This window comes from Laetiporus sulphureus (assembly GCF_001632365.1).
Source record: "Laetiporus sulphureus 93-53 unplaced genomic scaffold LAESUscaffold_3, whole genome shotgun sequence".
NCBI lineage: Eukaryota > Fungi > Basidiomycota > Agaricomycetes > Polyporales > Laetiporaceae > Laetiporus > Laetiporus sulphureus.
The window spans coordinates 253,847-269,093 of record NW_024468512.1 but is presented as its reverse complement, the minus strand read 5'-3'; the positions used below and the strand labels follow the sequence as shown (position 1 = coordinate 269,093).

Below are 15,247 nucleotides of genomic sequence, written 5' to 3'. Positions count from 1 at the left end.
CGGCCGTACATGCGGTCGGCGTTGTTCCAGTCCGTGTCCTTGGAAGAACTTGTGCAAGAGGATGACATGGACATCACAGAGGACTATTAGGTCGTACGGGGTCGGACCTTGGCCAGCAACGAGTTGGAAGTAAAATGGTGAGCGTCGTCCCGCGTGTGTCTAACGCGTTGGTGGAACGCCCGTTATTTATAGTTACTTATCCGCAGGTTGGAACGACAATGAACTGTACAGTATCACCCGTCCCGTCCATGCACGCACTTGTAGCTTTTAGTGTCATCATAATCCTCACCCATCTCGCACATACCCTGCTTGATCTATCTGACTTTATGCCATCATCATTGGTTGGTTGCTTGTTGTTCGTTGGAGGCATGGTATCTATGTAAGTAAGTACTAGGCAGGTTATGAGTATGAGCGCATCTGGCTGGTACAGATATATGGTAAGCGGCCCAATAGATATAAGAAACTCCAACGTAGATCATTGTGGTTAACGTTCGCCCTGCATCTCTTCCGGTTCGTAGTCTGCTTCATCCTTGACGTGCCCGCGATGAAGAAAGGATGAGGCGCGCTCGAGCAAAGTCTCTTTTTCGGGATGGTCATCCGGGGAGAGGTCCTCGGGGCTGATTCCACGTTTGGACATCGCATACGCCCGGCAGGCATCCGTGCTCCGCTGGAGTGCAGGATCCATATAGTCATAGGTGACGACTGCGAATCCAGGGAGGTTGTACTCGAGCAGCGCCTTTACGGCGGGGAGCATGGCACAGTCGGGAGCGTACGTACCCGACTTGTTGTCGACGACAAGCTCCCATTCGACGTCCTCGTCGCGCATCTCATCTTGAAAGTTCTCCCACCCGCCCTTGGGCCGCGGATGGAACTCGCCCGAAAAGCGTACAGCCTCGGCACAGTTCGAGTGCAGAGCATGCTTGGACGCCATGTTGACGAGGAACTTTGCGCCCGTCTCGGAGAAGCGCCACGAATCGTCGTCGACGGCAATGACATACGTGTATGTGGCGGGTTTGATGCGGTGTACGAACGGGTTGCGCGCGCTGGGTCCGCTCTCGTCGCGTGCGGCGTGCCCGTGGAAGAGGTGGTGAACGTCTTCGGGGCCGTCGATGAAGCCGAACCCATTCGACACGGTGCGCGCGTACAGCATGCGGTGGCCGGTGTGGATGACGGTGCGGATGGCAAGCGCGGTAGGCCCTTGGAAGATGGAGCGCGCCTTGGCGTAGTCGCGGTTCCAGTGTTGGACACTGTCGCCGAAGAAGCGGTGCACGCCCTTGATGTACACCTTCCAGGTCGTGTATAGTCGGCTGTCGGCCTGCGTCAGGCGGCCGACAGTGGGCGAGTAGTGGGTCGAGTAACGGACGGGGCCGTCGAAGTCGTACGGAAAGTCGCTCGCTGCGGGGTCCCTTGATGGCATGATCTCTATCTGGCGCAGCGTCGTGAGCAAGCTGCAGAGGTAGGACGGGACACAACCTCACATTGAGGCGGAACGTGCCTCTGTTCCGCTTGAGGGCCCTGTCCTCTATTCTAAACTCAGTCTCGCCGGGTGTGACCGCGGTGAGGAAATGCCCGATGTAGTCATCGGTGAGGCTGTTGCTATCCTTGTCCATGACCTCCACCGTGAGGGTCGAATTGTGTGGCACATTTCTGACCCTCCACACCTCATTCCATACTGGCGAGCGTGTGCTGGTGATCACCGCCGAGCTAAGATGGTAATCAACTCCGAGGGTACTCCTGGAGATAGCAACAATAGCGCACATGTACGATATCTTGTTATCGAGCCGCGCGACGAAGTACGGATCGGCGCTGCCGACGACATCCATCTTCGGCAGGCCGGACGCGGAGACGAAGTGGACAGTGAGGTCAACAAAGTCCATTTCGAATGGCTTGCCCTGCGCGAGGGACTCGGCGGTGGCCGCGGCGAGCGGGTCGGGCGGCTCGAGCTTGGACCTGCTGGTGACGGCGGCCTGCACGCGGTCTATTATACTGGATATCTGCAGCGGATTCTTGTGACCTGGCATGCAACGGCGTGAGGAAGGCGTTCGTAAAGGGGCATGGAGAGTAGAGTACTTTTACGGGATGAGAGCGTCAATGGAGTGTATCGCTTTCTAGAGCGCTTCCCGACGAGGGCCAAGTACTCTTCGGCCACACAGCCACAATCTCGTGAATAAAAGTCCTACGTTCTAAAACAATAAAACTCTAACATAATTAATGCGACGACGCCCTGAGCCTGAAATACTAGTATCCTCCGGATGCTCGATCAGTCATACGCAGTTGCGCAGCCCCCTAAACACCAGACTGCGGATGCAAATATTAATATTCTGGATCCTGATGCCCGTTCTGGCCAATGCGAGGAGTAAGTTGCATGCAACGCTGGCAGAACGTCCGTCACTCCGAGAGACAAACGAGCAATTGAGTACATCTGAGACGGTCGGAACGATACCTGGATGCCGCTTCACTAGTAGGCCGCACAGACAAAGCGAGAGTCAAGACGCGGTCACATGATCAGTGGCAAACACGTCCCGGAGCAAGTCGACGAACGCGAGCGCGACGAGATCGCTAGTATCGGGTTGCGGCCTCATCTGGGACATGCAGTCAAAGCCCATTTCGAAAGGAGAGTACAGGCTGTAAAACGAATATCTGACAATGGCTTGTACCTGACGGAGGAGAACAGAATCTAGTACTAGAGATCTATGAGTGATCACAAGGGCGAGCAAGCAGCGTGATGAACTGACATTGGCATCTGACAGGAAGTAAGGACAGATCGACAAGACATGTCCGGCCAGACAACATGGTTGTCCTCGAGAAGGACGAGACCGTGTCAAGGGAGGAGCCGATCTGCAAGCCTCTGACAGCGTCAGCCATGTCAGCCTCACTGTCAGCCACCCGCGCTGCACTCATAATCCATCCTCATCCTGTCTCGCTCTCCTCGGAGTGGCTTCTTCTTCTTCCTTCACGACCTCTCCGCCAACTTGTTTATTTTCTCTTTGCTTCTCCACTAAACGGAGGCCTCTCGCTCGCCGAAGGCACTTGACCCCCTCGCTCTGGGCACCGAGCACCCGCCAGGCCTGCTAGCCGTCACGCCTGGCAATATACCCCTTTCGTTTCGATTTTCTTCTCGGTTCCGTTGGTCAGTATTGCTGTTCGTTCACTACGATTTCCGACTGACACTCTCGTGGAAAACTGCAAAAGCCCCGGCATCCTCGCGACGTCGGATATACATCGTCATATCTTCCTTGGGTCAGCTGCTGTATTCTGGGTCTTATGTCTCTCGCTATCAACGCGGCGGCTCGTCCATCGTTTCTTCATCTGGGTCAATCGTCGTCTCCTGGGTCTTACGGTTCCTCGCTACAGCGGCCGGTCCGCTCTGCTTTCGCAAGCTATTCGGTTCCTCTGTCTCACGGCTCTCTTATCCTTATTTATTGGTGGTGATCTGGGAGGATACGCTGGGTATGTTTCCGCAATCAAACTCATATTTTATGAGGACACTCACATTCATCGCCCATTACGCAGTCGTCCATTCTCGCAGTCATCACGTCGAGGACCTCCTCGGCTTCCATCGGCTCGCCTAGGAGGGCGAAGAAGGGATGAGGTTGGGGAGAGTGGTCAAAGACTTGGAGAAGAACTCCAAGCATCACGGGAAGCTAAGGAAGGGAAGGATGTGTCATGGAGTTTGGCGTTGGCCTTTGACGTCGGAAAGAGTGAAGGTTTGGAGAGCGTGGTTGAGGGTTCAAGGTAAGGCTTTGGGCACTCAAGAGACAGGTACGGACTCGGAGATATACGGACTCTACAGAGCGAGTAACGGACTCAGAGATGTTGTCAGACTAGCGGACTGATACAGGACTTGGATTCAAATGCAATGTAGACATACGTAGCAAACGTTATTTCAAGCTGGTACTTGACACGTGGCTTAATTCATGGCGCAGGACGACGTTGCGTACTCGAAGTTCAAGCTCAAGCACCAGCCTCCCAGCAAGAGCACAAAATGCTGACTAGCCAGACGAGAAAGAATCATGTCGCAAGCAGGCGAATAAGATAAATGTAATCGGGGACCATGAGAGGACATTGCGGGTCAACATAGGGCGAAAGAGGAGGATGAGATGAAGGATGCAAGATGTCCTGAACAAAGTGTCCTGAGAACGCGTTCTGCTAAGATAGTACAGTAGACGCCCGCCCTCTTTCCGTGCGCTGGATGCCCAACTTTTGTCTGCGATGTCTGCGCCGACTCTCAGCTGCGGTGCTGTAGCTCAGACAGCTTGTGTTTTCCTTGATCTACTCTGTGATCCAATGTGGAGACATCTCTGTATGTCAGTGAACATTAAAGTCATCGCTTTTGCTGGCACTTACTGCAAGAGACTCCAGCAGGAAGGCTACCGCTGACGACGTAGTCGCATGAAAGGCAACCTTACCTGGGACTGCTTAGGACGCCGACCTTTCTTTGCCTTCCTCCGTGCTCTTAACGTCTCATGATTCATAGTCGGCTGTCATCGTCGGCCAGTTCGACTTTCATCATATCGTCTTCGCTCATTCGCTGCTCAAAGGGCCTGGGATCGCATGAAACCCTGCCGCGCTGCGCGGATGTCTCACAATGAAACATGCTGTCTGCGAGCTCTGTGGAAGGCGGATAAATAGGGATTGAAACCTCCTCTCCTGGCTGCAGCCAACCACATCAGTGATCGCGTCTGATCGCTCATTTCGTTTGTCGCATTTCTCCACTCCCCACTCCGTGGTCCTCCGAGCCAGCGCCAGCCTCCAGGATGGATGAGCAAAAGACAGCCTCTGCCACGGATACTTCGCCATAAATGCATCGCAAACACAGGTGAAGACTGTCTTTATCCGAGGAATGCTGTGGCAACGTCTCATATATCTAACTTCAAACATAGACACATCTCTCATGAGATTAGATGCTATGGGTCTCCCTGATTCACTGGCTCAATATGTCCGAGAGGTGATGATGGTCATATTGTAAGGAACGATTGACTCGTAAGTCTTGTATATGCTATTAGCTGGTGCTCTGCAGTGAACCTCCCCAGTACCCTTAGCTCCCTCAGCCCTGCATGCTATCGGAGACGCGCCCCTTTCACCTCCCTCACCCAGCTGCTATTAGCTGGTGCTCCGTACCCTCTCCAGCTTCCGCCCTTGTCCCTCACAAGTGCTCTTCGCGCCACCATACCGGGCTGCAGCGATGGGCGATGGGGTGCTTGAGCACGACTTGCGGTGAGTGCCAAAGTGCACTGTATTCGCAAGAAGCTCGCCATGTTCACTAGCTTCACCGGATCCCAGCGCTTCGTCTCCCTTTGCAGGTCCTGAATGCGGCTCTCACGCTCAACACCCGGTGCCCTTGCCCTTGCCCTTGCCCGGTGTGTGTTGATCACGAACTCTGTGAGTGCGCCACCTCACTATACGCCGGAGGTTGTCGCGGCGCGGATGAAGTCACACCGCGTCGTGTCGCGCATCAGAGCCCATGTTGTCTAGGACGCGGGATGGGCTGAGAGAAGGCGGGTGGCGGTATCTTCTCCCGTTAGCCTGTATGGTACCAGTAGGTGCTGGAGCCCTGCTGCACGGAGGCTACGCGCGGGGGTACTCTGTCGTCCGAGCGACGACTAGGTTGTTAATCTCTATCGGACCGATAGGTTTAATGACTTGGTTCGCGTCCATGGCAGAGGCTTGCTGTGCTAGCCCGCGGCGACCGCGAGACATCCTTGATAGTTTCAGCAAGAAGGCGCGATGGAAAGATGAGTTGCTCGTCGAGTCTCGTCGAAAACGCGTCGAGGATGGGTGTTGTGATGATGGTGGCAAACGCGATCCGGGCGCCCTTTTATATCCTGAGGAGGAAGCCACCATGGCCTTGGCCACACGAACCGTGGCCTCTGGTTTGCGGCATCTGCGGCCAGCTCCCACATTTGATTGGCTGGCTTAATTTTCTTCCTCTGTGGCCGGGCCACAGACACGGCCACTGTCGACGGCGTATGGCCAGTGGCCGTATTGATGTGCATGTCTTGCGTGCCCAGTTTTCCCATGCATCGGTAGCGGGGAAAGAGTACCCGTTCACGCGTCGAACCGGGCATCCTTCGCTTTCCCTTGTGGCGTACACAGAAACCAACCTCCTCGACTGCTGGGCCTCACGATGAGGTCGGTTCGACCTCACCCCGGTTCATTCTCCAGGTCGCTATTCTTCGAGGTCAATTCTCAACGCTTCAAATGCCATACCTGTTGGGCGAGGTGTATATCCACTTATCGGCATGAGATAGCATCGCTCTGGTACTACTTTCTCGCCTCTTATGTTGTGGGCCGCCGACGTCGAAAGATATTTACAAATGCTTATGTTCTTCCACGTAGGTCCTCACCCGTTTGCAAGGACTACGAACGAAATAACGCATAGTAAATGCTCCACAGCATCCTCTTCTGTATATATTCGTACGCAGGCCGAAACTATGCTCATTTGATGTTGGGCCGATCTTCGCTTGATGACAGTTCAGCGAACCTCGTGGTTAGGCTTCAATGGTAATAGTTCAAGCTGAGTCCTTCTCGTTGCCCTAAAGCTGATGAGGTTCTTCTATATACCAGCGATGGGCTGGCGGGCCTTGTGTCGGACACCTGAGACTTGTTCTTGGATAGAACTTAAAGAGAACTCAGTGCCTTGTACTGGTTCTGTGCGAAGTCGTTTGTCACTATGCCGTTGCGTTTTCCCAATGCTGTAGTCCGAGTCTGAATCTATAAGTCTAGTACGTATTGCAGGGCATGCTCGCAAAGAGCGGTATGCCTATAAGACGGTAATGCGGTCTCATGTAAACGAGTCGCTCAGCTGTCACAGAGCGCCTCGCCGGATGTCGAAATGTCACCGACTGCATTGCAAATATCGGCCTCGTGCTTTTCACTATCATGTCTGCATTCTGCATTCCGAATATCGGAAGCGACCACCTGTGGTTGATTTGTACATGAGATTGCCGTATTCCGTGGTAGTTTTTAGCGTCATGGATCGTAACGATCAGCAGCCACCATGGGCGCTTATTCACTTTTATTATATACAAGCGGCTGTCAAGTACCGCGCTAAATTTCTCACTCGCAGTGTTACGTCGAAGGTCTTTTCGAGCTTGTATTGGCACTTTTGTGATCAGCGAACGTTGCACGATCCGCGGAAAACAGCTATAGCCAGTGACTGGACCAATTTCAGCCACAACGGATCCCTAGACTCCAAAAGAGCAACATCCTGCTTCACTTGCTCCGAATAGCGCATGAACGGTATGCGCCCGGTGTCACATGGGGAGGGAGGTACTCGTCGAGATCAACTGACCACCGTGAGGATGATGTCTGCTTGTGAATTGCGGGCAAGCCGTGCCGTGCCTGCTTCATATGCATAAATACTTGCTACGATGTACGGCATTGCTCAGGAGTCTCTTCTCTTCTCTCCCCACCATGGGACGCGTGTCGCATGCGTTGATAGTGTTCGCCGCGCTCAGCTGTGCATATGGCCAGCTTGTCAGCGAAAGCGTCCTTGATGCATGTCCGGGATACAAGGCAACGAACGTACTGACTAACAGCAGTACGCTAACAGCAAATCTCCTCCTGGCTGGTGTGTGCAACGCTTTTGGGCCGGACATCGAGCAGTTGCTGCTTGAGGTGACATATGAGACCAGTGAGTGAATGCGCACATCATGTAATCGATGCTATGTGTGAACACAAACATCTCACAGACACGCGCATACACGTCAAGATTACTGACCAGACATCACCGCGATACGAGGTGCCTGAGTCCGTGCTGCCTCGTCCAACTGCCAATGCATCCACGACCTCGGAAAGCGCGCTCATCGGCTTCAATTACACAGTTTCACCTTTCCAGTTCTCTATCTATCGCAAGTCCACGTCCGAAGTGCTCTTCTCCACCGCGTCTTACCCCCTCATTTACGAGCCTCAGTATCTCCGAGTAAAGACAAGTCTACCTGACAATGCGAACATATACGGTCTCGGAGAGAGCACGGAGAACTTCCGTCTTCCCACAGACAACCTTACGCGTACCCTGTGGTCGCGCGATGCGTATGGCGTCCCGAACGGCACAAACCTCTACGGAAATCACCCCATCTACTTCGAGCATCGCCTTACGGGGACACATGGAGTGTTCCTACTGAATTCGAACGGCATGGATATCAAGATCAACACCACAGAGGAGGATGGGACGACGCTGGAATACAATGTGATCGGAGGCGTCCTGGATTTCTATTTCCTTGCTGGCAGTGAGACCGATCCGACCGAGGTAGTCAGGCAGTATGCCGAAGTGGTCGGCACGCCTGCTGAGGTGCCGTACTGGTCCTTCGGTCTGCATCAATGCCGCTATGGATACACTGGTACGCATCTTTGTAGTTGCCCGTCATCTCACAGGCTTAAGGCTTGTCGCGCAGACTTTGTGGAGGTCGCAGGCGTGATCACCAACTATTCGCTTGCTGAAATACCTCTTGAGACAATGTGGACCGACATTGGTGAGTGCTCCTTCTATAATGCTCTAAACAAGCTGTTCTCACCGGTCTTGCAGACTACATGTATAATCGCCGCATTTTTACTGTCGATCCTGACTACTTCCCTTTGCCGAGAATGCGCGAAATCATTGATTACCTGCATACACACGATCAACACTACAGTAAGTTTACTCAATGTCGCTGAACCGCTCGATCGATACATGTCCGACAGTTCTCATGAACGACCCTGCTATCGCGTACGCGCCCGACGAGGGCTACAGGACATTCGATCGCGGTTCGACAGATGATGTTTGGTTGAAGGCAGAGAATGGCAGCTATTTCTTGGGAGTCGTGTGGCCTGGTACATTTGAGTCCCCTCACCGCCATGAGAGACTTATTAACGTGCAAATGGCTTGGGATAGGTGTGACTGTCTTCCCCGGTAGGCCTTCCACGATTATCAGAGAGGCGTAAACCATTAATCTCAATCCACTGCAGATTGGTTCAGTCCATTGGCGCAATAGTGAGTTAAGGTTTATGATGTCCCTATATGCGAGATTCTGATGGCATCATAGCTTCTGGACGAACGAGTTTCAGCTATTCTACAATCCCGAGAACGGCCTGGACATTGACGGTGCATGGATCGACATGAACGAGCCATCGAGCGTACGCCCACTGCAGCACTTTCATACGAATGTAATGATTGATTTTGAGCATAGTTCTGCGTCTTCCCATGCAATGATCCCTTCGCACAGGCAAGAGAGGGTGATGATCCTCCAGCGCGCACCACGCTGCCCCCAGACCCTAACACTCCGATATTCGTTAATTCAAGTTCGGACACATTGCTGACGAAGAGGCAGTATGATAGTAGGGAAAACGTGCTCAACCCTCCGTATATGATCCAGAATGCTGCGGGCGTATTATCTGACAAGACGGCGTATGTGAGTACCTGTGTCCTTTAGGACTGTCATCTAAGCCTCAACGCATTGTGATCTAGACCAATGCGAAGCATGCTAACGGTTTGATCGAGTACGACACTCGTACGTACCTTCTCATTAGATCCAAATGCACTGGCACCCATCATGCATACTGTTTCTTAGACAACCTCTTCGGAACGATGATGTCAGCGGTCACGCACAATGCCATGCTGGCGCGCCGACCCGGCCTGCGCACGCTTGTTGTAACGCGTTCGACGTTTGCTGGAGCCGGGACAAAAGTGCAGAAATGGCTCGGCGATAACCTGAGCGATTGGGAGCATTACCAAAACTCGATCGCGGGTATTCTCAGCATGGCGAGTATATTCCATGTACCGATGGTCGGTGCCGATATTTGTGGATATGGTGGGTTGCCCCGTCGTCGCATAACTGGAACGTTGCTGAAGTCAGGAATCAGCCGATAACACCACGGAGCCGTTGTGCGCGCGATGGGCCATGCTTGGCGCATTCTACCCGTTCATGCGCAACGTGAGCCATGAATACAACTCGTTCAGAAAGTGAGACTGACCCTTCCGCGATTGGCAGCACAACACCGTGGGGACCATCAATCAAGAGTTCTATCGCTGGCCAACCGTGGCACAGGCTGCAAAGAATGCTCTTGATATGAGGTATGCGACAGTAGTTGTCTTTCCAGGGTCATGGGCTAATTATCTGGCTCAGATACCGCTTGATGGACTACATTTACACGGCCTTCCATCAGGATCATCTCGATGGCACGCCGATTCTTCACCCCCTGTGGTACAAGTACCCTCAGGACGAGAATACATTCGGCATTGATCTGCAGTTCCTTTACGGCGACTTCATCCTGGTTTCACCTGTTACTGAGGAAAACGCGACGTCTGTCAGCATCTATCTCCCCGACGACGTCTTTTACGACTTCCTGACGTACGAGCCGGTCCAAGGCAACGCAAGCTACGTCGAGGTCCACAACGTCAACTTGACCTCGATATCGATTCATATACGTGGCGGTGCCGTCTTACCCCTTCGTGCGCAGGGTGCCATGACCACTACTGCCCTCCGAAAGGAGAACTTTGACCTGGTGGTAGCACCGGGGTTTAACGGCGAAGCGTGGGGGACCCTGTACATGGATGACGGTGTCTCGATCACGCCAAATGCCACAACAGAAGTAAGTATGGCGTACAAGAACGGCACACTCACTGTCGCAGGCACCTTTGGGTATGAAACTTGCGTGAATGTGTCGAGTGTGCTGTTCCTGGGTATCGACAAAGCTCCAGGATCTGTACAGGTTAATGGGCAGGATGCTGTTTCAGGGACTCACGATTCAGTCCGTAAAGTCTTCACTGTTCCGATCAATCTTCCGTTCGACCAAGACTTCTCTGTAAAACTCTACTAGCCTTACGCTTGGTACTATCGCGGAGCTTTGTAGTTGTCTCGTACTGGGTTAACAATGTTGTCACTCGGACTGTTTAACTGTGACGAAGATAAGAGTTGCGATTGCCGAAGATGAAGTACAACAATACATTGAGCTAAAAGTACAGAACAGAGAGACTCATGAATCATCGAGCATTCTGCGAAACATCGCCCCAAATAGGATCTGCATGCCCTTGGATCCCACCTTCTCATTCAACTCATCGAGTTTACCGAGTTTCCCTTGCTTCAACGCCTCGGTCAATGCTTGCACGTTGGCTGACGACTGTTGTGACGGAGTCTCCAGATGGTGATCATGCCGACGTTCCTCAAAAATTGGGCTTCCGCTGCGACTGAAATGCCCACGGTATGCCTTGTGCGTTGGACTCGTAGTTAAACGGGACCGCTCTTGCCAATTGGAAGGTCCATCGCCGTTCCCCGCAGGTCTCTGGAGAGGAGTGGTCCCCAAAATCCCGCTAGCTTCCCTGAAAAAAGCTTCTTCCTCTCTTCCTTCTCGAACTAGCCTCGCAAACTGCCCGGCTCTGGACTGCTTCGGGGGTGAGCATACCGTTTCCAGCTCCTCATCATTGCCATCAAGATCCATCCGCTCATGTTGCAGAATAGAAGAATTCCGCATGTGAGAAGATCGTAGTGGCGCTTCGTGTTCCTTTCCCTGGAACGAAGGCCTGCGTTGTCGTGATCGCCTTGAAGTGCTGGCATCCTCTTCTGAATCAGCATCGTCGATCATGATGTCAGCGACACGGTCCGCAGCTTCACGCATCCGACGCAGCACATTGTCCGTCTTCCTAAGAGATCCAGTCCTGTCGAAGACAGCGCGCACGACGTTCGGGTTGAAGCCGTGATTATCCGACATTGTCTGTATCGCGGACTCCATCCCCAACCTACGAAGCTCTTTCTCTGCTAGACTAAGCATCAGTGATTCATCGGCGTCGCTGAGCTGGTCAGGAGGCTCGTTGGACGGCACATTGGTGGCCAAGTGATTGGTGGAGCTTCTTGTCCGTATTTGTCGCGACCTGTTCGTCACTTCGAAATCATCCACGTTGCGCTCAAGCATGCGCTCTGGAAGCAATGATGGCATCGAACGTCGGTCCCGTTTCATGCTGATGCGCCTCACATCCAAGTGCGGAACCTCAATCGCCTCTTCTGCCGTGATCTCGAATACATCAACGGGAGGCCCCATGGTATGTCGCCTGTTGACCAGTCCAGGATGATGCCCGTCAATAAGAGGCTGTTTTCCGTTGCTCTTGGCGACAATCTGTCTCTGCTCAGGCCTGATGTTGCGGAGCTCGTCTGCCTGCGAATTCTTCGGTGCCTCACCAGCGGAAAAACGCCGTTCAGTGCGAGCTTTCTCCAACTCCGGCAGCCTGAAAGGGACGAGGACCGGGCGGACAACGGGTTCCTCCGTTCGCACAGTTCCAATGGTCGATGGTGTTGGCTCCAGTCGATCGTGACTCATTCCTTGTCCCACGTTCACCGTGTCAGACTGCAAAAGGTGAGTACTCTTTCGCACGATTGCTTGAATCCTCGGGTCCTTGGCTATCTGGATCCTCGACAGCGTAGAGACGCTGATTGCTTCACCCTCATCAATGAAAGAGGTAGGCGGTATATGCGAAGGGCCTGCAACTGGCTGAGTGGCTTGGCTAAATGGATGATGTTGACGAGGCCGGAACTGTTGCATGACATGACTCGCTTCTTCCGGCTGAGAGAACTGACTGAATGGATGATGCATGGTTGCAGGGGCGTTGCTCGTTGATGCAGACGGCTGAACATCTCGCGCGTCTGTCTCCGGCTTAACAGCTTCTGACAAGGCACCGAAAGTTCCCGCCTCCCTCTGCTTTCCCTTTCCTTTGTCTTTTCGGCGTCTGGGCGGCCATTCAATGTCATCCACTAATCCCTCATCGTTCTCCTCCATCTCCTCCTCCATATCGGCCTCCACTCCACTCACGCGAGGACGTCTCCCTAGCCCATCCAGACGGCGCCTGCCTTTGTTATTGGTGAACGCAGAATTGAATGCGCCCTGTTCAAGCTGCACGGGTGCTTTCCTGCGCTTCATCCGCATAGGACTGTTCTCTTTGTTTGGCTTGGACGAGGGGCTCGGCGTATCTGACTGGAAGAATTCCGACTCGTGCTCTATCAGAGACGGGCGTGGCATGTGGATACGGGATGCCGGAGCGATTGCTGTTGACGGGCCTGCCTCAGAGTTCGGCTGGACTGCCATGCTAGCAGACGGGAGAATCGTCTCTGCCGGCATATCAGTCGACTTTTCATGATTGCCGTCAGGTATTGCAGACTGTGCATGTTTGTCGGCGCCGTTAGTATGAACAGGAACGCGTTTTGTCGCAGCGGTCGGGGTTGCCAAGGGAGTTTCCGTGTGGCTGGTAGGCGGCGTAGGCCCCTGGGCTGTCTTAGCGGGCGCTTTCTGCGACCAAAGCAGAGAAGGGAGTACTTGAGACACGACAGAAAAGTTCAGCCAGTGTCCTTGTCTCACAGGCGTCGACATTGCGGGTCTGGGATATCCGTCAGGCAGAGAGGAATCACCACCGACAGGGCCGGGTGGAGAGGGAACCTTGGGATAAAGCCTCCCATTGGGTGTGAGATCCTGATCAACATCAGCCCCAAAGGGTAATGGTGTCGCCAAATGATGGGCCTGTCTATGACAGAGTGTGTGATTTGAGCACGGACAACCCGGATACAATGAGTGGTTCTCACATACCGAGCTTCGGATCCATCGTCCTTGACGTTTGATCGTGGCAACTCCATATCCACATCCACATCCATCTTCTGTTCGCCACCATCAGGCTTTGGCGATGGAGACGCGGAATCGAGCTGATCCACCTCCTCTTCCTCATCTTCCACATCCTCCACATCCTCCACATCCTCCTCGTTCCGCTTTGCGAATATGTCTCCTTGATAATCGTCCGAAGGTGGAGGGTTCGTGAGCTGAGTTTCACGCTCTGCTCGGTTACCTCCGCCCACCCAACTGGTTGCCTGCGCGCTGGCAGCCGCCTGTTGGTTTGCAGGGAGCACCTTGGCTCTCTGCAACGGCCCAGGGGCATGCTCATGTTCCTTCTGGGGCCGAAACACAGGATCATTCGGCGTAGGAGTTGGTTCCGTCACTTCCTCGTGAGCATCGTCCGCGGGCCCTTCTACACGCCTACGTTTGCGTTCTGGCTCCATCGCAATCGCGGTTGCACTACCGTTACTGCGCTTACGCTTTTCCTTGCCTTTGCCCTTCTTGTCTGAAGGACCGCTTTCCTGCTCGCTCTCCTCCCTCTCTTCCCGCTCATCATCCTCTTGGATGACCATGTTCACGGCCTGTCCTTGCTCATCGACTTTCTCCGTGGTTCGTGGATGCTCAGCAGGGGCCTGCTCTTCCTGACCATCTGCTTCGTCTTCCTCTTCCTCCTCTTGCACTCGTCTACGCACCCGTTTCCTCGGTACACGGGCTGGAGTTTGCAAATTCTCGACAGGAGGATTATCCTTCTGCCTGTCTGCAATGAGCTCGTCGAAGTGTTCACGATTGTTTTTATATCGCTCACGCCAGGCCGAAGCTGGATGGCGCTTCGCCCAAGGCCACTTCTGTTTCTCCTGAGAACAGTGAGGCACACTCTAAGCATGAAGGGGGTTGACTTACATTTGCCACCAGCGTCGTATATAACTTGTTTCCGAGGCGACCCTGGCTACTTATACTATACTTCGCCAGGTATTGTTCCAGGAAGTTATCGTCCTGAGCACTGAACTGGATGCGCGTTCGAACATCCGATGTTGTAGGGGGCAGGATGCCCGGCTCGACATCATATCGCTTAAGCCACTTTCTAACGAGAACGTCGAATCGGTCCCGATTCTTGCAATAACGGTTGCGCCATGACTGCCACGAATGTCGTTCACACCACGGCCACTTCCTCGGCTTTTCAGAAATGAGTAAAAATGAACATGAGCACGGTGTATCGCAGCATATACCCACATTGTTGCGTAACGACAGCCAGATTGCATTACCGCTTCTATCCCTCCCGTCCGGCGTGTACTTGGCAAGGAATTGGACGATGCGCAGATCATCTTCTTCGCTAAACTCGACGCGGCTGAGATATCTGATTAGTGTGAGTACTTAGACTCAGGCTCATCGAGGAGTACGCACGGTCTAGCCATGTTGTCAAAAGGATTCAAACGGCGGCTGAGCTTCGATTTAAAAAACGCTACAGATGGGAGCCGTGTAACTTCCGTAAGAAGTGCCTTGTGAATATTCTAGAGCGAGAAATAGCGGAAGGGATCAACCAGCCAGACGCAAAGCGTTGCTCGACAATCTGAGGACGATGGTGATGTTGATAGGCGACGGGCGTTTGTCACGAGCTCAGCGCGTCGCGATCACATGATCATCCAATAGAAGCGCCGCTGAAAAAACGTCCCACGCCACGTCG

At 53.4% G+C, this 15,247-nt stretch overlaps 6 protein-coding genes across 6 annotated transcripts; 4 read left to right on the top strand and 2 right to left on the bottom strand.

Moving 5' to 3' along the window:
- Positions 1-245: 245 nt before the first annotated feature.
- Positions 246-2,097, bottom strand: LAESUDRAFT_720386 (uncharacterized protein). Its single transcript, XM_040907804.1, has 3 exons — positions 1,759-2,097; positions 1,479-1,704; positions 246-1,426 (listed from the first exon to the last, which is right to left on the bottom strand). The coding sequence occupies exons 1-3, from the start codon at positions 2,019-2,021 to the stop codon at positions 485-487; spliced, it is 1,431 nt and encodes a 476-aa protein (XP_040768931.1). The 5' UTR covers positions 2,022-2,097; the 3' UTR covers positions 246-484.
- A 234-nt stretch (positions 2,098-2,331) lies between these two features.
- On the top strand, positions 2,332-4,039 carry LAESUDRAFT_710780 (uncharacterized protein; the record flags this gene model as incomplete). The annotated part of the gene is made up of 5 exons (XM_040906794.1): positions 2,332-2,356; positions 2,751-2,865; positions 3,136-3,450; positions 3,514-3,735; positions 3,892-4,039. 5 exons carry the CDS (start codon positions 2,332-2,334, stop codon positions 4,037-4,039), a joined length of 825 nt encoding a protein of 274 aa, XP_040768930.1.
- Positions 4,040-5,070: 1,031 nt separating this feature from the next.
- LAESUDRAFT_257468 (uncharacterized protein) lies at positions 5,071-6,024 on the top strand. Its single transcript, XM_040901758.1, has 3 exons — positions 5,071-5,217; positions 5,284-5,360; positions 5,434-6,024. Exons 2-3 carry the CDS (start codon positions 5,311-5,313, stop codon positions 5,918-5,920), a joined length of 537 nt encoding a protein of 178 aa, XP_040768929.1. The 5' UTR covers positions 5,071-5,217; positions 5,284-5,310; the 3' UTR covers positions 5,921-6,024.
- Positions 6,025-6,607, top strand: LAESUDRAFT_257429 (uncharacterized protein). The gene is made up of 3 exons (XM_040901757.1): positions 6,025-6,335; positions 6,397-6,504; positions 6,568-6,607. Exons 1-2 carry the CDS (start codon positions 6,128-6,130, stop codon positions 6,444-6,446), a joined length of 258 nt encoding a protein of 85 aa, XP_040768928.1. The 5' UTR covers positions 6,025-6,127; the 3' UTR covers positions 6,447-6,504; positions 6,568-6,607.
- Positions 6,608-7,416: 809 nt separating this feature from the next.
- LAESUDRAFT_642199 (glycoside hydrolase family 31 protein) lies at positions 7,417-10,797 on the top strand (the record flags this gene model as incomplete). The annotated part of the gene is made up of 14 exons (XM_040903719.1): positions 7,417-7,636; positions 7,695-8,342; positions 8,397-8,474; positions 8,528-8,632; positions 8,683-8,811; positions 8,873-8,890; positions 8,947-8,971; positions 9,024-9,114; positions 9,168-9,389; positions 9,446-9,488; positions 9,549-9,788; positions 9,841-9,911; positions 9,969-10,051; positions 10,104-10,797. The coding sequence occupies 14 exons, from the start codon at positions 7,417-7,419 to the stop codon at positions 10,795-10,797; spliced, it is 2,667 nt and encodes an 888-aa protein (XP_040768927.1).
- Positions 10,798-10,819: 22 nt separating this feature from the next.
- On the bottom strand, positions 10,820-15,131 carry LAESUDRAFT_746997 (uncharacterized protein). The gene is made up of 5 exons (XM_040911451.1): positions 14,968-15,131; positions 14,797-14,920; positions 14,467-14,739; positions 13,546-14,420; positions 10,820-13,483 (listed from the first exon to the last, which is right to left on the bottom strand). Exons 1-5 carry the CDS (start codon positions 14,976-14,978, stop codon positions 10,954-10,956), a joined length of 3,813 nt encoding a protein of 1,270 aa, XP_040768926.1. The 5' UTR covers positions 14,979-15,131; the 3' UTR covers positions 10,820-10,953.
- Between the last annotated feature and the right edge of the window lie 116 nt (positions 15,132-15,247).

Bases quoted from the DNA above. Each gene is read 5' to 3' on its own strand.
- LAESUDRAFT_720386 (XM_040907804.1), bottom strand. From the start codon at position 2,021: ATGCCAGGTCACAAGAATCCGCTGCAGATATCCAGTATAATAGACCGC. The intron at 1,705-1,758 runs GTGCGCTATTGT...TTACCATCTTAG, and splicing joins GATAACAAGATATCGTACAT to CTCGGCGGTGATCACCAGCA. The intron at 1,427-1,478 runs GTGAGGTTGTGT...ACGCTGCGCCAG, and splicing joins GAGGCACGTTCCGCCTCAAT to ATAGAGATCATGCCATCAAG.
- LAESUDRAFT_257468 (XM_040901758.1), top strand. From the start codon at position 5,311: ATGCGGCTCTCACGCTCAACACCCGGTGCCCTTGCCCTTGCCCTTGCC. The intron at 5,361-5,433 runs GTGTGTGTTGAT...GCGCGGATGAAG, and splicing joins CTTGCCCTTGCCCTTGCCCG to TCACACCGCGTCGTGTCGCG.
- LAESUDRAFT_257429 (XM_040901757.1), top strand. From the start codon at position 6,128: ATGAGGTCGGTTCGACCTCACCCCGGTTCATTCTCCAGGTCGCTATTC. The intron at 6,336-6,396 runs GTAGGTCCTCAC...AATGCTCCACAG, and splicing joins AAATGCTTATGTTCTTCCAC to CATCCTCTTCTGTATATATT.
- LAESUDRAFT_746997 (XM_040911451.1), bottom strand. The intron at 14,740-14,796 runs GTGGGTATATGC...ATTTCTGAAAAG, and splicing joins GGCTGTCGTTACGCAACAAT to CCGAGGAAGTGGCCGTGGTG. The intron at 13,484-13,545 runs GTATGTGAGAAC...ACTCTGTCATAG, and splicing joins GACGATGGATCCGAAGCTCG to ACAGGCCCATCATTTGGCGA.